Consider the following 21,395-nt stretch of genomic DNA (forward strand, 5'->3'; position numbering starts at 1 on the left):
TGCAGAAGGATAAAAGCAGCACAGAAAAAACAATTTAGGGTGCAGGGCCCCTCAGACATGTACTAAACCTTATTCTAGAAGTCCAAAAAATCAGAGGCAGCACACCATTATGGATAGAGTCTTGGAGGTGTTCAAATCATGATGGGCTATTAAAAATTTGAACCCCTACAAAACTCTATCCATAATGGTGTGCTGCCTCTGATTTTTTGGATATATATATATATATATATATATATATATACAAAAAAAAAAAAAAAAATATATATATATATATATATATATATATATATATATATATATATATATAAACACAGCTCTGGCAAAAGTTCAGAGACCACTGCAAAATGTTCAGTTTGTCTCTTCATAGGTATATTTTTGAGTGAAATGTAAATTGTTCTTTTATTCCATAAACTTCTGACAACATGTCTCCAAATTTCCAAACAATAAATTTAATATTTTTTGTCTGAAAAAGAACAATGGTCAAAATTAAAAACAAAACAAAACAGTGATTTCAGACCTCAAATATACGATGTTCCAAATTATTATGCAAATGATATTTTTCTCGGATTTTCCTAAATGGTCAGGGTAAATGACAGTCAGTGTAATAAAAGTCATCACCCGTTAGATTATACATCAAATTTTATTGAAGAAACCTCCCAATGATAACCGTATAATCTCCAAAATAAATAAAAACTCAAAATGTACTGTTCCAAATTATTAGGCACAGTAGAATTTCTATACATTTGATATAAAGAACTGAAAATGCTCACTTGTGGAATTTGCAGCATTAGGAGGTCAAATTCACTGAACAAAAAAGCTATTTAACTCCAAAACATCCTAACACGCGAAGTAACATGTTAATATAGGAACCTTTCTTTGATATCACCTTCACAATTCTTGCATCCATTGAACTTGTGAGTTTTTGGAGAGTTTCTGCTTGCATTTCTTTGCATGAAGTCAGAATAGCTTCCCAGAGCTGCTGTTTTGATGTGAACTGCCTCCCACCCTCATAGATCTTTTGCTTGATGATACTCCAAAGGTTTTCTATAGGGTTGAGGTCAGGAGAAGATGGTGGCCACACCATGAGTTTATCTCCTTTTATGCCCATAGCAGCCAATGACTCAGAGGTATTCTTTGCAGCATGAGATGGGGCATTGTCATGCATGAAAACTCCTGAAGGCACGTTTCTGCTTTTCATACCATGGAAGAAAGTTGTCAGTCAGAAACTCTATATACTTTGCAGAGGTCATTTTCATACCTTCAGGAACCTTAAAGGTCCCTACCAGCTGTTTCCCCATGATTCCAGCCGAAAACATGACTCCTCCACCTTCTTGCTGACGTCGCAGCCTTGTTGGGACATGGTGGCCATCCACCAACCATCCACTACTCCATCCATCTGCACCATCCAGGGTTGCTCGACACTCATCAGTAAATAAGACTGTTTGAAAATTAGTATCCATGTATGTCTGGGCCCACTGCAACCGTTTCTGCTTGTGAACACTGTGTAGGGGTGGCCGAATAGTAGGTTTATGAACCACAGCAAGCCTTTGAAGGATCCTACACCTTGAAGTTCGAGGGACTCCAGAGGCACCAGAATCTTCAAATATCTGTTTGCAGGCTTGTAATGGTATTTTAGCAGCTGCTCTCTTAATCTGATGAACTTGCCTGGCAGAAACCTTCCTCATTATGCCTTTATCAGCACGAACATGTCTGTGCTCAGATTCAGCCACCAATCTCTTAACAGTACGATGATCACGCTTACGTTTTCGTGAAATATCTAATGTTTTCATCCCTTGACCAAGGCATTGCACTATTTGATGCTTTTCGACAGCAGAGAGATCGTTTTTTTTCCCCATGTTGCTTGAAACCTGTGGCCTGCTTAATAATGTGGAACATCATTTTTAAATAGTTTTCCTTTAATTAGAATCACCTGGAAAACTAATTATCACATGTGTTTAAGATTGATTTCAGTGAACCATTGAGCCCTGAGACACAATACCATCCATGAGTTTATTTGAAAAAAAACACAAAAAAAAACAAAAAACAATTAAATCTTTAAATCCAATTTGGATAATAATTTGGAAACGAAGAAAACAAGTTCATAATCATTTAGAAACAACAATACTAATGTTTTAACATAGGAAGAGTTCAGAAATCAATATTTTGTGGAATAACCATGATTTTTAATCACAGCTTTCATGCGTCTTGGCATGCTTTCCTTAGAAAAGAGAAAAATACACTACATAGATGTGTACACACCTGTATATACACAGATATGAAATACAACTTTATTATATGAAAGCAAAGGAAATACAAAATATAAAACCATTTAAAACATGATCCGTGAGGATCAGAAACAAACACACCATTCCCCTTATATGATGCTGAACCAAAAGACAAAAAAAAGAAAAAATACTAGTGCAATCACAGTTATATGTACACATACCAAAGATTAAATGCAAAATAAGGTATATACTTTTGCCTAAGGTAAAAGTAGCATCAATAGTAAAAACATCTAATGTTAAAAATAATTAAAAAAATAAAAAATCATTATATACTCACCTTTCGCGACGCTCCGGTGACCGCTCCATGCAAGCGGCAGGTTGCGGTGCTAAGGATGGTATGCGAGAAGGACCTGCCATGACGTCACGGTCATGTGACCGCGACGTCATCACACCCTGGGACCGGAAGCTGCTGCGTGCACCGCGTACAGGCGACAGAACTACAAGGGGCCCTCGGATCGGAAGGTGAGTATATGTTTATTTTTTAACCTGTGATATACGTGACTGGGCAATATACTATGTAGCTGGGCAATATACTACGTGGCTCTGTGCTGTATACTACGTCGCTGTGCAATATATTACGTGGCTCTGTGCTGTATACTACGTCACTGGGCAATATACTACGTAACTGGGCAATATACTACGTGGCTGGGCAATATACTACATCACTGGGCAATTTACTACGTGGCTGGGCAATGTACTACGTGGCTGGGCAATATACTATGTGGCTGGGCAATATACTACGTGGGCTGTGCAATATACTACGTGGACATGCATATTCTAGAATACCCGATGCGTTAGAATCGGGCCACCATCTAGTATGTATATATATATATATATATATATATATTGTAGCATGGCTAAAGGGTGTGTAGTCGATGGGAGGTATGTGCCACATAAGTGCCTTGTTGCTGTAATGTAGCCCGGAATATTGCGTTGTTTTATATAACCATATGTTTGTGTTTCAGGACCTGTGGTGATGTCAGACCACATGGCTAATCATGTGATAGATTACTGGGTGTGGTTAGTCCTATATAAGACTGGCTAATCCTTTACACAGCAGATATGTGTGGAGGTGAAACCCTCCTGAGTGTGTTACGGCTTCAGGACTGAGCCGGATGAACTGGACACTTGTTTTCCTTTGCCTGAACCAAAGGCTATTTTGCTTTCTGTTGTTTTGCCACATGGTTTATGAAGCAATAAACCCAGTGAACTTTAAAGGAACACGTCTCCTGAGTGTCAGCCGTCGCAGCTGAGTGAGTGAAATCCCTACAATTGGTGGAGAATGCGGGCAGCGTTCCCAGCGGAGACGTGAGTTTATTTTTGAATGTCCTGGGTCAAGGCTGTTGCAAGCCAGCAAGCATTGCCGGAGAAAATGGAGGACCTGCTGAAACACTTGGTCCAGCAGGAGCAAAGGCAGCAAGAGACCAACAGGCTGTTGATGCAGCAGATACAACAGATCCAGCAGCAGATACAACAGAGCCAGCAGGAGCAACGGCAGCAGATGCAGCAAAGCCAGCAGGAGCAACGGCAGCAGTTACAACAGAGCCAGCAGGAGCATCAGCAGCAGATGCAGCTTCTGGCAACCGCCATCCAGGGCAAGGCGAGCGCCCCAACCCCAGGTTTGGCTGATGACACCCACGTCCGGAAGACGGTAAGACGTGCATTGCAGAAAATGACTCCCGGGGATGATGTTGAGGCCTTCCTGACGGTGTTTGAGAGGGTCGCTGAGAGGGAAAAACTTCCGCCAGAGCAGTGGGCAGAGGTACTTGCGCCATACCTGACGGGAGAACCCCAGAAGGCGTACTATGATTTGACCTTGCAGGATGCCAAAGAGTATCACAAATTGAAAGCCGAGATTCTCGCACGTCTGGGGGTGACACTGACTGTCAGGGCACAGCGAGTTCACTCCTGGGGCTATCACCGGGACAAACCACCTCGTTCCCAAATGTTTGATCTGTTGCACCTGGTCCAGAAATGGCTGCAGCCAGAGACCTCTGCGCCTGCACAGATGGTAGAACGGGTGATGATGGATCGGTTTGTCCATTCCCTCCCGAGGCCTATACAGTCTTGGGTTGCCCAGGGTGATCCCCAAAATGCCGACGAGCTGATCGGACTGGTTGAGAGATACCAAGGGTTGGAAGGCTCCTTTGGGAGGCAGCCCATGCCGTACTGGGGGTCCCAGAGGGCAGCTGAGTCCCAAAAAGGGGTGGTGCGTCCAAGGTCACAAAGGGCGGGGGAGGTGGTGCCCAAGGTCCCCACGGGTGATGTTATTTGTTGGAGGTGCCACAAGCCAGGACATATAGCTGCCCGTTGTTCCCAAGCCACTGAGCAGATGGACTGCAGCATGGGACGCCGTTGTTCATACTATGCGTATCCAGTCTGTAGTGTGAACTCTCCATCCAACGAGGGACCTCAAGCGTGTCCCGTAAAGGTGAACGGTCGAGCAGTAACGGCACTGTTAGACTCGGGGAGCCTAGTGACCCTGGTGAGGGCCACTTTTCCTCTTCATCTGCTCCCAGGAAAGAAGGTCGGAGTGCGGTGCATACATGGTGATGCAAAGGACTACCCTATGGCCAGGGTGGACATTGAAACGGCATGTGGCACTGAATCCCACCTAGTCGGCGTAGTTCAGGACTTGTTGCACCCTATAATTATTGGCCGGGATTTCTGTTTGTTTTGGGATTTGTGGGGAAAGGGTTCTGAGCTCCCTGGCAGGGAACCAGTGAACCCTGGAACGGTATCGCCACACCCAGAGGCAGACAGCTTTCCTTTTTGTGTTCTGGTTGGGGATGAGGAGGAAGTATCCCCTACATCTGACATTCTGGAGTTAGAGGTTACCGGTGAAAATTTTGGGACTGCCCAACATAGGGACCCCACTCTGAGGGAAGCCTTTAATAATGTCACAGTTATTGATGGGGTGGTACAGGAGCCGGGGGCAGACAAAAGATTTCCCCATTTTCTGTTGAGGGGGGAATTGTTGTACCGGGTCACGAAAATAAGGGAGGAGTTGGTAGAGCAGTTGATAGTGCCGGGTCCGTATAGACGGAAAGTGTTGGACATGGCCCATTCACACATCTTGGGTGGACACCTAGGGGTGGAAAAAACGCAGGAACGGGTTGTGCAGAGGTTCTATTGGCCTGGGTGTCACCGGGAAATAGTGAACTATTGCAGGTCCTGCCCTACATGTCAGCTAACTGCTCCTACTCCTCATTTCCGGAACCCCCTTGTGCCACTGCCCATTATTGAGGTACCGTTCGAGAGAATTGCCATGGACTTGGTCGGTCCCTTAGTTAAATCAGCTCGGGGCCATCAGTATATATTAGTCATCCTGGACTATGCCACACGCTATCCTGAGGCAATTCCCTTGAGGAATTCTTCCTCAAAGAGCATAGCCCGCGAGTTGGTCCATGTCTTTTCCCGGACAGGTCTGCCAAAGGAGATCCTGACTGACCAGGGTACACCTTTCATGAGCAAGGTGATGAGGGAGTTATGCAAAGCCCTGAAGATCTCCCAGTTGAGGACCTCGGTGTACCATCCCCAGTCAGATGGTCTTGTTGAGAGGTTTAACAAGACTCTAAAGAGCATGCTGAGAAAAGCTATAGAGAAAGACGGTAGAGACTGGGATTGTCTCTTACCCTATCTGATGTTTTCCATTCGTGAAGTTCCACAGGCCTCCACAGGGTTCTCACCGTTTGAGCTTCTATATGGCCGACATCCACGAGGACTCCTGGATATAGCCAAGGAAACCTGGGAAGCCGAAGTCACGCCCCACAGAAGCGTCATTGAGCATGTGGCCCTGATGCAGCAGAGGATTGCAAAGGTGATGCCTATCGTGAAAGAACACCTTCTCCAAGCACAAGAAGCTCAAGCCAGGGTCTACAACCGGTCTGCAAGAGTGAGGCAGTTCAATTCGGGAGACCGAGTTCTGGTGTTAGTTCCAACGGTGGAAAGCAAGTTCTTGGCCAAATGGCAAGGGCCATATGAGGTTGTCGAGAAACTTGGTGAGGTAAATTATAAAATTCACCAACCAGGAAGATGGAAACCATTCCAAGTTTACCATGTCAACCTCATCAAGCCGTGGCAAGATAGAGAGCCGACAGTTACTCCGTCATTGTTAAGCAACCCAGAAGGTGAGGTTGGAGCGGTTACTATAGCAGAGACGCTATCGAAAACCCAGAAACAGCAGTGCCGGGAGTTACTCCAGAAAAACAGGGACCTGTTTTCAGAATTGCCAGGATACACGAAGGTCATAGAGCACGAGGTCCTAACAGAGCCCCATGTGCGGGTGAATGTGAAACCTTATCGTATTCCTGAGGCTCGTCGAGAAGTTATCTCCAAGGAAGTGGAGCGTATGTTGAGGCTTGGAGTCATTGAGGAATCCAAGAGCGGTTGGTCAAGCCCAATTGTCCTGGTCCCAAAACCTGATGGAGAGTGGAGGTTTTGCAACGACTATCGGAAGTTGAATGAGGTCTCCAAGTTCGACGCTTATCCCATGCCCCGTATTGATGAGCTCATCGAAAGGCTTGGGCACGCCAGATATATATCCACCTTGGATCTGACAAAGGGGTATTGGCAGATCCCCATGGCGCAGGAAGCCAAGGAGAAGACAGCCTTTTCGACACCTGATGGATGCTTCCAGTATGCCCGGATGCCGTTTGGCCTACAGGGAGCTCCGGCGACCTTCCAGAGGGCTATGGATAGAGTTCTTGCACCCCATAAGGCCTACGCTGCTGCGTACCTAGATGATATCGTCATCTTTAGCCCGGACTGGGAGAGTCATCTGGAGAAAGTCCAAGCGGTGTTGGATGCTATAAGAGAGGCCGGATTTACTATAAACCCAAAGAAGTGTGCCTTGGGTAAAGAAGAAGCTAAGTACCTTGGATACATAGTGGGTCACGGAGAAATAAAACCCCAAATCAGTAAAGTGGAGGCAATTCAAACGTGGCCAAAACCAGTTTCCAAGAAGCAAGTTAAAGCCTTCCTGGGAATCGTGGGATATTACAGGAGGTTCATCCCAAATTTCGCCACGATGGCTGCGCCTCTGACTGACCTGCTAAAAGGGACAAAACCAGTAATGGTTAAGTGGTCCGAAGAAACAGAGTCAGCCTTCCAAGAAATGAAAAACGCTTTGTGTAAGCAACCCGTTCTGATGGCCCCAAACTTCAAGAAAGAGTTTATTCTTCAGACAGATGCCTCAGATGTTGGGGTGGGAGCAGTCCTTTCCCAAGAACTACATGGGGAGGAGCATCCTGTTCTCTATCTGAGTAGGAAGCTGTCCTCATCTGAAAAGAACTACTCAGTCGTTGAGAAGGAGTGCTTGGCCATAAAATGGGCAGTGGACACATTACGGTACTATCTGCTGGGACGTAAATTTAGACTGATATCCGACCATGCCCCACTTAGGTGGATGAGGGAAACGAAGGGTAGAAATGCTAGGGTCACCCGTTGGTTCTTATCCCTGCAGGACTTCAGTTTCCATGTGGAACATCGGGCCGGAAAGCTGCACGGTAATGCGGATGCCCTATCAAGAATCCCTTGTTTAGTGGGAGAAAGTGCCAAGCCCCACGGCTTTAGGCAGAGGGGGGAGGTATGTAGCATGGCTAAAGGGTGTGTAGTCGATGGGAGGTATGTGCCACATAAGTGCCTTGTTGCTGTAATGTAGCCCGGAATATTGCGTTGTTTTATATAACCATATGTTTGTGTTTCAGGACCTGTAGTGATGTCAGACCACATGGCTAATCATGTGATAGATTACTGGGTGTGGTTAGTCCTATATAAGACTGGCTAATCCTTTACACAGCAGATATGTGTGGAGGTGAAACCCTCCTGAGTGTGTTACGGCTTCAGGACTGAGCCGGATGAACTGGACACTTGTTTTCCTTTGCCTGAACCAAAGGCTATTTTGCTTTCTGTTGTTTTGCCACATGGTTTATGAAGCAATAAACCCAGTGAACTTTAAAGGAACACGTCTCCTGAGTGTCAGCCGTCGCAGCTGAGTGAGTGAAATCCCTACAATATATATACACATACATACATACATATACATACATACACCAAAAGTTTGGACACACCTCATTTAAAGATTTTTCTGCATTTTCATGACTATGAAAATTGTACATTCACACTGAAGGCATCAAAACCATGAATTAACACATGTGGAATTATATACTTAACAAAAAAGTGTGAAACAACTGAAAATATGTCTCTATTGAAGAGATGTGTCTGCTGCTAGAACTCTGTGTGACATTGACATGGTCTCTAATCTGAGCTGCTGTTAACCTGCGATTTCTGAGGCTGGTGACTCGGATAAACTTATCCTCAGAAGCAGAGGTGACTCTTGGTCTTCCTTTCCTGGAGCGATCCTCATGTGAGCCAGTTTCTTTGTAGCGCTAGAGGGTTTTTGCCACTGCACTTGGGGACACTTTCAAATTTTTCCAAACTTTTCGGACTGACTGACCTTCATTTCTTAAAGTAATGATGGCCACTTGTTTTTCTTTACTTAGCTGTTTTATTCTTGCCATAATACAAATTCTAACAGTCTATTCAGTAGGACTATCAGCTGTGTATCCACCAGACTTCTGCACAACACAACTGATGGTCCCAACCCCATTTATAAGGCAAGAAATCCCACTTATTAAACCTGACAGGGCAAACCTGTGAAATTAAAACCATTCCCGTGACTACCTCTTGAAGCTCATCAAGGGAATGCCAAGAGTGTGCAAAGCAGTCATCAAAGTAAAAGGTGGCTACTTTGAGGAACCTAGAATATAAGACATATTTTCAGTTGTTTCACACTTTTTTGTTAAGTATATAATTCCGCATGTGTTAATTCATAGTTTTGATGCCTTCAGTGTGAATTTACAATTTTCATAGTCACGAAAATACATACAAATCTTTAAATGAGAAGGTGTGTTTGTCATGCCGTTGCTGCCGCCGCCTCTCCCCACTGCAGCTCGCCGGGTGCGCGCGCGCGTCGCATTCAGCTCTGCGCATGCACACATCTGATTCCTCTGTTGGCGCTCTTTCCTGTCCTCTCCGTCATCCTGGAGGACTGTAACCCGGAAGTAGCTCCCATGCTGCTATGTAAACTGCTTCCTGCTGCTTCTCTGTGCCTGATGTTCATTTGTGTTTACAAGTGCTTCTGGCCACCTGTGGTCTCTGTGCGTTCCTAGCTCTCTGACTTTGGGTCTCCTCCGCCCTCTGCAGTGCCTGCCTGTTTCCTGTGTTCCTGCCTTGTTCCTTCAGTTCCTTTTCCTCTGCGGTACCTGCCCGGCTACTATATCTTTTCCTTGCTCCCGTCAGCCTCGGTGTCTCCATATTGTCCTGCCAGCCTCCGTAGCGTTCCCATCTTCTCCCTTGTCTCAGTAGTTCCTTTCTGTTCCCTCTTTCCCTTTGTGCCTGCTGTGTTCCCATCTGATCTCAGTCGACCCTCCAGCTTCCGTGGAGATAGTCCCTCACGGGCCTGCCCCTAACTCTCCCTGTATAGGGGGCGGTCCACCTGGTCAGCTCGTCCGAGAGGGGTTCGTCATCACGGTCCAGTGGGTCCACTCTCCGTTTTTCACTGTTTGAATCTACATGCTCTAATAGGACTGCACTCGGGTGACATCCGAGTGCAGCCAGATTCTTACAGCTTCACAGTGTTCAAACTTTTTGTCTGTACTGTGTATGTATATATATTATATATATAGAAAGAAATCTTGGAATTAGGGTTATTCTACACTCACACTTCCTATTCTTTCAGTAAATTCATATGGACAATAACAGCAACAGACCGACTCAAATCCTGTCCTTTGTATGGGCAAAAAAATAAAATATTGACAAAAATATTTTTTTTTTTAGATAAAAACCTAATTTTAAGCAATAGATCATTTTAAATTCCCATTATGGAAGAATCTTGAATGACTAATCAGAACTTTTAAGGCTTAATTTTGAGACAGCAGGTTTATGGCTGAGAGGTACCATGCGCTAATTGTCCGTGACGGATACACTCTATCATATATATACAGTGCCTACAAGTAGTATTCAACCCCCTGCAGATTTAGCAGGTTTACACATTTGGAATTAACTTGGCATTGTGACATTTGGACTGTAGATCAGCCTGGAAGTGTGAAATGCACTGCAGCAAAAAATAATATTTCTTTGTTTATTTCTTTTTAAAATTGTGAAAAGTCTTTTCAGAGGGTCATTTATTATTCAACCCCTCAACCCACCAGAATTCTGTTTGGTTCCCCTAAAGTATTAAGAAGTAGTTCAGGCACAAAGAACAATGAGCTTCACATGTTTGGATTAATTATCTCTTTTTACAGCCTTTTCTGACTATTTAAGACCCTCCCCAAACTTGTGAACAGCACTCATACATGGTCAACATGGGAAAGACAAAGGAGCATTCCAAGGCCATCAGAGACAAGATCGTGGAGGATCACAAGGCTGGCAAGGGGTACAAAACCCTTTCCAAGGAGTTGGGCCTACCTGTCTCCACTGTTGGGAGCATCATCCGGAAGTGGAAGGCTTATGGAACTACTGTTAGCCTTCCACGGCCTGGACAGCCTTTGAAAGTTTCCTCCCGTGCTGAGGCCAGGCTTGTCCGAAGAGTCAAGGCTAATCCAAGGACAACAAGGAAGGAGCTCCGGGAAGATCTCATGGCAGTGGGGACATTGGTTTCAGTCAATACCATAAGTAACGTACTCCACCGCAATGGTCTCCGTTCCAGACGAGCCCGTAAAGTACCTTTACTTTCAAAGCATCATGTCAAGGCTCGTCTACAGTTTGCTCATGATCACTTGGAGGACTCAGACTAACTGGTTCAAGGTTCTCTGGTCTGATGAGACCAAGATCGAGATCTTTGGTGCCAACCACACACGTGACGTTTGGAGACTGGATGGCACTGCATACGACCCCAAGAATACCATCCCTACAGTCAAACATGGTGGTGGCAGCATCATGCTGTGGGGCTGTTTCTCAGCCAAGGGGCCTGGCCATCTGGTCTACATCCATGGGAAGATAGATAGCACGGCCTACCTGGAGATTTTGGCCAAGAACCTCCGCTCCTTCATCAAGGATCTTAAGATGGGTCGTCATTTCATCTTCCAACAAGACAACGACCCAAAGCACACAGCCAAGAAAACCAAGGCCTGGTTCAAGAGGCAAAAAATCAAGGTGTTGCAGTGGCCTAGTAAGTCTCCTGACCTTAACCCAATTGAAAACTTGTGGAAGGAGCTCAAGATTAAAGTCCACATGAGACACCCAAAGAACCTAGATAACTTGGAGAAGATCTGCATGGAGGAGTGGGCCAAGATAACTCCAGAGACTTGTGCCGGCCTGATCAGGTCTTATAAAAGACGATTATTAGCTGTAATTGCAAACAAAGGTTATTCCACAAAATATTAAACCTAGGGGTTGAATAATAATTGACCCACACTTTTATGTTTAAAATTTATAAAAATTTAACTGAGCAACAAAACTTTTTGGTTTGTAAGATTTATGCATCTGTTAATAAATCCTGCTCTTGTTTGAAGTTTGAAGGCTCTAACTTATTTGCATCTTATGAAACCTGCTAAATCTGCAGGGGGTTGAATACTACTTGTAGGCATTGTATATTGGGGGCAGCTTGTTTTAAGGAGAAGTTCTCCATTACTTAATAACATACATAAATAGAGAATTCAGAGATGAGGAATAAAAAAACCTAAAATCTGTGAGTCTCCGTACCTGAGCGCGCGCTGTGTCCCGCTCTACGATGACTGCCCCCATTTCCTCAGCGGTGATTTGCTCTCTTCTTTCCTGACTCCTCTTTATATGCTCTAATACAAGATCCCCGTTGTGTACAATGTCGGCGCCGTCTTCCGCTTCATCCAGTTTATCAAGCAATTCTTGTAGAGTCTGGAGGAAATACAATTAGTTACCATGGATGTCCATCTGTAAAAGGCACACATGGTGGCAAAATTAAAAACAGCAAAAAGGCAAATCATAGAATCATAGAATGGTAGAGTTGGAAGGGACCTCCTGGGTCATCTGGTCTAACCCCCTTTTCAAAGCAGGATTCACTAACCCATCGCAGACAGATGTCTGTCCAGCCTTTGTTTGAAGACTTCCACTGAAGGAGAACTCGCCACCTCTCGTGGCAGCCTGTTCCACTCATTGATCACCCTGTCAAAAAGTTTTTTCTAATACCTAATCTGTGTCTCCTCCCATTCAGTTTCATCCCATTGCTTCTAGTCTTTCCTTGTGAAACGAATGAGAATAAAGATGATTCTTCTACAATGTGACAGCCCTTGAGATATTTGTAGACAGCTATTAAGTCTCCTCTCAGTCTTCTTTTTTGCAAGCTCCATTATTTCCAGATTTCTGCACGGTGGTGCACCAATAAGTCTCGTTACAGGGACGGCTGGGCACGTGATATCAAGTATGGCTGGACCAAGCTGTAGCACAAGTTGTCCAGAAATCTAAGGAAATGTGCACACGTCTTTTTCAAGCGGCTTCGTTGCGTAATCAGCCTAAAAAACCACTAATGAGAATAAGAATAAGCACAGCAATATAAAAATGACTTACTGTGCACAAGTTCAGGCTTTTTCAGCTTCTTTTAACCACTACAAGCTTCCAGTTATATGAAGTGGTTGAAAAAACGTGACCTGTCTATTCTTTAGGCAGCTTCTGCTTCGAAGTTTCCACTTGTCACGATTCATTTTTGGTTTTGTGGCAGCTCTGGTTCTGCTATAATTTAAATGTGTCTTTTTTCCTTTTTGGGCCAGCAAGGGCTAATGTCAGTTTCCATGCTGGCAGTTGTTTTGTTGCTGGTCAGCTGATGTGGGTGATGACCTCTCCCACATCCTTTCAATAGTCACATGATGCATCAGCTGACTGTTGGTAATAGAGTTATTCAATGAAAACCAGCCTAGGAGTTTGGAGCTCTATGGTGCCAGCGGAGGAGTATCAGCTACTTCTGTGGAGTTCATTTCGTGTCCTCTGCTTGTGTGGAGCTTGGCAGGGGAGGCTGGAGATAAGTTTCCTGTTCGCTTTCCTTGTCTGTGTTGAGCTTGTCACTATCTCCTGTGTTTATACCATCTGCAGTGGTGAGGCTAGCGTTCTTGCCGGCCAGTGCACTAGCCAGGGTATAGTGAGATGACAGCTAGGGACTAGGCACATGACTGCGGCAGGGGAGAAGGACCCACAGAGGGCGTTAAGAGAGCTTAGGGATAGGCACAAGTTGGGGTTAGGAGGTGCCCCATCCCTCGCTCCCTACTGTTAGAGCCTTCCTCTTCCTTTTTCTATCCCGTTGTTAGTGTTTGTTCCGTCATCCGCTGGACTTACCCATGTCGATTGCGACACCACTATTTAATCTACTCCAAAAAAAAAAAACTGCAAAAAACAACTGACAATACGCTTCAGGAAAAACACCAGGGTTTCTGAAATCCAACTGCAAGATCCTAATCTCCCTGACATCTACTGTCAGAGGAGGGTCATGAAGTATCCGCACATTAGATGGTTCGCAAGGTTTGGCTGTAGACTTTATAACTGTCAGTTCTCTTTTGACTGAAAGTCACTCCAAGCTACAACCCATACAATAAAGAGAGGAAGAAACTACTGATAGACACCTCTGCCATCTTATCGCACCTGAAAACCAAGGTGAAAATTGGCTAAACTGAAATTGGCTAGCTGAAAGTTGGCTAAACCCACCAATCTTGGCAAAACTGGCCATGTTGGGACTCCATAAATATAATAGTATTGGGCAGTTGGAAATTCTATGGCTAATATTGTTATTTTTAGGGGAGATAAGCTGCTGCCACAGGAATTTGGCAGAGGCTTTCTCCTCTTTCCCCTTTGAAATCAGATAAATGTTCAGCTAACAGCAATCTTTTGTGTACAGGCAACTGCAGGCATTGGAAAATCAACTGCCTGATGCTTTTCCTACTAAACATCAGCCTTTCAGGATTGGTGGGTGGTAAGGAAGTCAGATACCCCCATTAAATGGTACATGTGGCCTCACAGTCCTAGATGGCTGATTAGGGAGAAAGGGATAAAATTTCTTCTTGTAGTAAGCGCACAGACATTATAAGTAGACTTATAGGCAGTGCAATGCTGCTGCTCTGGGAATTTAAATATTAAAATATGCTCTTCAAAGAGGAGTAAGAGTACTAGAACTCTAAGCCACCTATATTCCCAGGGGAGCATTGCATGGCTAACAGGTCTCCTTATACCAACCTGGCGATCTTCACAATGCAAAACTTTACCCTGTCAAGAGTCAGCACAACCAGCCAAACCATTTCTTTTCTGCTTTGAACTGATGAGGGGCAAACACCCAGAAACACGTTTCTGCAAATGCAATGTCTGGTTTGGCTTCTTATCCTAGGTCATATAGCAAGGCTCATTATCATTAAAAGGTTGATATTGACTTTTTAGGATTGCTACATCCAATAGCTAATGCTAGAGTTCCTGCCTTCTTCCTATTTGCATGATTAGGGTTAGACACGTACGCAAAGTTATATCATTCACTTCTTGATTCACAGTGATGTCCATCAATATGTGTCAGACTAATTGCACAAGGGCAGCATGGTGGCTCAGTGGTTAGCACTGTTGCTTTGCAGCGCTGCAGTCCTGGATAACAAATCCCATCAAGGACAACACCTGCAAGGAGACTGTATGTTCGCCGCGTTTTTTTGTGGGTCTCCTCCGGGTTCTCCGGTTTCCTCCCACACTCCAAACACATACTGATAGGGAATTTACATTGTGAGCCCCAATGGGGACAGCGATGATGACATCTGTAAAGCGCTGTGGAATATAATGGCGCTATATAAGCGAGTAAAATACATAATAGGAACTAGAATTTCATAGTACTCCAAAAATCATGATATACCAACAACAACAGTCCCCCAAACAAGTTTAACGAGAACTGTAGCAGTATCTTGGGTGTACGTCTTCTATGGAAGAGCATAATCCACCAGTTATTCTGCCTACTCTAGGGGTTAATCCCGAAGCTGACAAAAAAGCAGTGGGAGGTCTCACTGGGAGAGCGCTTACCATGTCACTTTCTTTAGGGTTAATATCTTCCATCCTAGACAAGAGACGAGAGAGAAACAGACAGTGAGACGTTGGAAGGAGAAAAACACAAGAGGAGAGCGAGGGAAAGCGCTAAGTGGCCAAAGACTAGCTCCTCAATTCCGAAGCAAAATGAATTCTCTTTCCAAATCTTTGGGAGTTGAAGTAATTTCGCTGTGAGTGTCTTCAGGGGACGCCCTGCACTCACGACGCATTACGGCGCCAGCTGTTCTGCTGTATCTTTCAATAATGCCGAGCTCATCTCTCCTCGGCTGCAGCCTGTTAACTTATTAATGTTTACCGCAATATATGGCTACAGGGATCAGTTCTTCATATGTGCCGAGGCGGTTTAGTAAAGCAGGCTCTTCACATGTTTTTATTGATCGTTTCGCTTTTAATTAGGGTTCTCACTTCTTCACTTTATTTTTTTTATTCCTGCCATAAAGAAGAATGGGGGAGGTGGGGGGGGGGGGTGTGATTTATATAAAGCACAGCTCTGATCCCCAGAAATATTACCCACGTCATTCTGTCCCAAGTCACGTGACTTAGAAAACTTCATCCGGTTTACGATGAAGTTTGTAGACTTGGTGTATGCCTCAAGACAGAGTCTTAAAGAAGCTGTCGAGGATTAGAGAAACATGGCTGCCTTCTTTCTCCTGTCTACAGGTTGCGTCCGGTATTACAGCTCAGCTCTGAAAGGAATCAAGCTACGCTGCAATACCGTTCAAGGACCTGTAGATAGGTGGGGCGCTGTTTTTGAAAAAAGGCAGAATTGGAAACCACCTTATTAATTATTTCAAGAGATTGTAACTAAAAGGTTTTTTTTTTTTTACACATTTCATGACCACCTTTCATAAATGTATTGTTATTTTTTTTTATATAAAGCCTAAAACCTAGATTCTTAAAGGGAACCTGTCACCCCGAAAATCGCGGGTGAGGTAAGCCCACCGGCATCAGGGGCTTATCTGTAGCATTCTGTTATGCTGTAGATAAGCCCCCGATGTTACCTGAAAGAGGAGAAAAAGACGTTAGATTATACTCACCCAGGGGCGGTCCCGCTGCTGGTCCGGTTGGATGGGCGTCTCTGGTCCGCTGCGGCACCTCCCATCTTCATTCCAAGACGTCCTCTTCTGATCTTCAGCCACGGCTCCGGCGCAGGCGTAATTTGTCTGCCCTGTTGAGGGCAGAACAAAGTACTGCAGTGCGCAGGCGCCGGAAAAGTCAGAGAGGCCCGGCGCCTGCGCACTGACCTCTGACTACCTCACCCGCGATTTTCGGGGTGACAGGTTCCCTTTAATGTAATCCTATTAAATTTTTACATTTAGACTGTGCAATGCAAGTGAATTAAGTGAGGACAGACAGGTCTAGTCGGAATGTGACTGGAAATATATAAATCGCATACTTGTAGTCACCCGAGCACCAACTATCATCTTCTATCTCAGTAATGGGAAAATCTATATATAATGAAGACCGGTTGTATCCATGAATTCAGTACAGCAGGAGAAAGAAGCAGATTTGCATCATAAGATATATCACAAAACTTCTTACTATCATATGTACTATTGATTTATGAAAAGAAATAAATAAAATGATGGTTACTATTTAAAATTCAGAAACTGTGAAATTTTTTTGCCAAACTGACACATAGCAGTTTTAGTGTATTTTGACTGCCAGATTTTATTTTTGTTTTGGCTTTGGATCCAGCAATGTGGAAATGTGATCATGTAGCAAAATGTGATTGTGACCTAAATGTTTTATCACGGACAGCAAAAGTTTGGATGGTGGGTGTCTCCTACAGTCTGAGAACAATGCAATGACAAACATATCGACACCCCGCCATACTGCTGTACGCCCGCCATCATCTTATTTGTTTGTGTGTGATCTTCTCGGGCTCCTGCGCTGTCAATCTTTCATGGCCAGTATATGAATGTTTATCTGACAGTGTCAGAGCTGCTAAATGTGTGTATTTCTTAGTCTGTCTGGGACACGTCTGTAGGTCCATGTCAATATTTCCATATGCTTTTATAGACCTACATGTATGAACAAAGCTCCGGGTATCCTGATGCCAAAACAAGAAAAGCAAGTCATTAAAAGGAGAAAATAAATCTCACATTCACATAAAATGCATGTAAAAGAGGAATTAACCACTCGGACTTTTATGGGTAAGAACATTAAGGGGGTTTTCCCCATAGTAAATATTTAAAGTTTAGAAATTAAAAGGTACATCAATATCATAAATACAGTTCTTAAAAGGATTGTCCTCTTTCAGGAAATATTGGTCTCTGGTTGTAGTTTGGTCTAAAATAACCCCCCCCCAAAAAAAAATGTGCTTTAATCTCCGTAACCAGATCCACTAGTGAGATTCTGCCGCCGCTCCCGATATCTTCCATTGGGCACAGCGCTGATGTCACGCTGACAGTGCGGCAGCCAATCAGTGCAAGCGAAATGCCCCGCCCAGAGCTGCAGAGCTCACCGATTGGCTGCTGAAGTGACATCACTGCTGCAGCTGATGCCAGACATCGGGAGCTGCAGCTGATGCCAGACATCGGGAGCTGCAGCTGATGCCAGACATCGGGAGCTGCAGCTGATGCCAGACATCGGGAGCTGCAGCTGATGCCAGACATCGGGAGCTGCAGCTGATGCCAGACATCGGGAGCTGCAGCAGAGTCTCACCGATGGTCCCAGGGGCAGTGAGTACAGTGTAGTATGTTTGGTTTTTTATACCAAACTGTGTCCGGGGACCTATATAGTATGAAAAGGGACAAAAAAAAACACTTTGCATTAATTCCTGAAATGCACCTGAAGGGTTAAACTAAAGTCACTTCAAGACTTAATAGGTCCTTAAGAAAATAAGTTTTGTAAATTTACTTGAAAAGAAAAACGACTCGAACAGTTTTTTAACTTGCAGCAAGGTTTTTTTTGTACTCCTTTACATTTATTTTATAGAAGGGCTGTGAGGATTCCCATGTTGCCTAATCCAAAGGAATGAAACGCAAGAGGAAGAATAAGTAAAAATGACAACGTATAGTTTTACATAGTTATATGAAAAACTCATTATGAATGCTTCCTCCACCCAAACACAGTGATGGACAGCAATCCCTTGCACACAGGCTCATACAGCGTGTAACGGCCTGGCTGCATCGGTGGAAACTGTCAATCAAATCCCATCACTCTCTACTTGTATTTGTACGTATGGTCATTGCTGAAGCCAAACCTCCAGAAATTCCCAGATGGCCCAAAACAACAGGACCCTTTTTCCACTGTCCATAAAAAATTGTGTTTTTTTGGAGGATGCAGACACTATTATTTTACATGTCACAGTGAATGCACTTAATGTCTTCATATCAGAAATATGGGCTACTTAGAATCATAATTATTATTTAAAAATCAGTCCGGAAAAAATGTTGTCTGATTGGTTTTTCTGTTTTGTTGTTTTGTAGAAAAATAAAAAATCAAGTTGGCAACTCAGGTGTCTTATGTTCTCTGCTGTAGCAAAACGTTGCCGTTTTGCAACGTCCTTTGATTGCCCAATAAAGCTTCTGACCCATGAAATCACGAATCGGAGCCTTTCCTTCTGGTCGCTACTGACTTGTTCTCCAACTACAGACTTTACTTTTAGTGGCGATCGCTTTTCCAGCTGATGAACTGATTTGCCGATTTACAAGGACTTTTCTGTCTGACCTGCTTGGCTCTTTCACATGTGCACTGCGGTTTCTATTATAAATGGAAACTAGGACACCGGAGCGGATTCATCACTTAATGGACACCATTGGCAGCCCATAGGCATACAATGGGGGCTGTTAGGTTGTGCCAAGGTGTCAAACGCTCTGACTGTTCGCATGCGGCGCTATTTTACGGGATCAAATTTGATGGAATCTGCAACTAGGATTTAGAGAAGAGAAATGAGAGATTTTGACAAAGTCTTCTCCTCCTTACTGATAGAAGAATGAAAGAAGATATGGCTTCCACCTCCACAAATAACCCAAATCAGTCAGCCACCGCTCTTACTCTCTGATGTACTGCTGGAGCTGCTGGACACGAAGAAGAGCTTCATCCCTCTCCTCATTAGCCAGTCTAAGCCGCGCCATAATCGCTTCATCTCTTTCACGCTGTGCACTGTACACTTCTCTCACTAGTGCTGGAAGGAAAAGAGTACAGATTATGAACCTCTTATTAAAAAAACAGAATATATAAAATATATAAAGATATAATATAATAAGGATAATAATGTGATATATATATAGTATATACATACAGTGGGGAAAATAAATATTCGACACACTGCCGATTTTGCAAGTTTTCCCACCTACAAAGAATGGAGAGGGCTGTAATTTTTATCGTAGGTCCACTTCAACTGTGAGAGACATTGTATGATTTTTACATAATTAATTTGCATTTTACTGCATGAAATAAGTATTTGATCACCTACCAACCAGCAAGAATTCTGGCTCTCACAGACATGTTACTATTTCTTTAAGAAACAATACAGGACAATAGGCAAGCAGCTTGGTGAGAAGGGAACAACTGTTGGAACAATTAGTGAAAATGGAAGAAACACAAGATGACTGTCAATGTTCCTCGGTCTTGGGCTCCATGAAAGATCTCACCTCGTGGGGTAAGGATAATTCTAAGATAGGCAGGAATCAGCCCAGAACTACACAGGTGGACCTGGACAATGATCTGCAGAGAGCTGGGACCACAGTCCAAAAATATTACTGGATTAAAATCCTGCAGGGCACGCAAGCTCCCCCTGCTCACGCCAGCACATGTCCAGGCACATTTGAAGTTTACCAATGACCAGTATCAACTCCACTCGACGTGTTTGGAGGAAGAAGCAGGATGAGTACAAACCCCAAGAAAAACTTCCCAACCATGAAGCATGGTGGGGAAACATCATACTTTGGAGGTGCTTTTCTGCAAAGGGGACAGGACAACTGCACCGTATTGAAGACCATTTATCGTGAGATTTTGGCCAACAACCTCCTTCCTTCAGTAAAAGGTCTGAAGATGGGTCGTGGCTGGGACCTCCAGCATGACAATAACCCAAAACGCACAGCCAGGGCAACTAAAGAGTGGCTCCGTATGAAGCATTTCAAGGTTGGTCAGAGTCCAACCCTATCATTTATTTAAAGCATCTAATGAGCGGGTGAAAAAGGGCAATGTGAAGGGAGAGGGGGCAGGTCGCTGTGACACCACCTATTGTGATTGATGGATCCTGTGTGATCAGCTGGCCTAGCCAGTCTCCTAGCCCGTCTCCAGACCTGAACCCAATAGAAAATCTTTGTAGAGAGCTGAAACTCAATGTTGTCCAGCCTGAAAACCTGAAAAATCTGGAAAAGATCTGTATGGAGGAGTGGGCCAAAATCCCTGCACAAACTTGGTCAAGAACTACAGGAAATGTTTGACCTTTGTAATGGCAAACACAGATTTCTGTACTAAATATTAAGTTCTGTTTTTCTATTGTATCAACTATTTATTTCATGCAATAAAATGCAAATGAATTATGCAAAAATCATACAATGTGATTTTCTTCTTTTTTATTTTTAGATTCTGTCTCTCACAGGTGAAGTTTACCTACGACAAAAATTACAGACCTTTCCTTTCTTTGTAGGTGGGAAAACTTGCACAAATCGGCAGTGTATCAAATACATAATTTCCCCACTGTAGAAGCACATACACAAACATTATTATCATTATCTCTAACATAGTATACACACCACCACTTCATAGGACCAATGGTTGCTTTCTTTATCAGAAAAGTCATAACAGGCAACATGGGCACCATATGGACCCCATTGACTATAATGGTTTCTGACACTTTACTAAACAAAAAAATCAGCATGCTGTACTATTTTAACATGGATTTTTTTGGCTGGACCTATAAAGGTGACATTGAATGGAGCCTAAAATAAGATGTGACCAATGCCTAAGGCCTCTTTCACATTTCTGTCTTTTAGAAGACGTTGCAATGCGTCGTTCTGTGCAAAAAACGCATCTTGCAAAGTTGCCCCCAGGATGCATTTTTTGCACATAGACTTGTATTACCGACGCATCGCGACGTATGGACACACGTTGCATACG

The 21,395-nt window shown here is 43.9% G+C and overlaps 1 protein-coding gene across 5 annotated transcripts in view; it reads right to left on the reverse strand.

The window, feature by feature from the left end:
• The window catches only part of MIPOL1 (mirror-image polydactyly 1), a 516,895-nt gene that overhangs the window by 226,966 nt on the left and 268,534 nt on the right, over positions 1-21,395 (reverse strand). For all 5 annotated transcript variants that reach the window (XM_069731947.1, XM_069731922.1, XM_069731940.1 and 2 more), the window contains 3 exons: positions 19,323-19,452; positions 15,297-15,330; positions 11,991-12,161 (listed from right to left, as the gene is read on the reverse strand). In XM_069731947.1, the coding sequence (XP_069588048.1) occupies positions 11,991-12,161; positions 15,297-15,330; positions 19,323-19,452 (335 nt within the window). The remainder of the gene's footprint in view (positions 1-11,990; positions 12,162-15,296; positions 15,331-19,322; positions 19,453-21,395) is intronic.

Source organism: Ranitomeya imitator, chromosome 1 (assembly GCF_032444005.1).
Source record: "Ranitomeya imitator isolate aRanImi1 chromosome 1, aRanImi1.pri, whole genome shotgun sequence".
Taxonomy (NCBI): domain Eukaryota; kingdom Metazoa; phylum Chordata; class Amphibia; order Anura; family Dendrobatidae; genus Ranitomeya; species Ranitomeya imitator.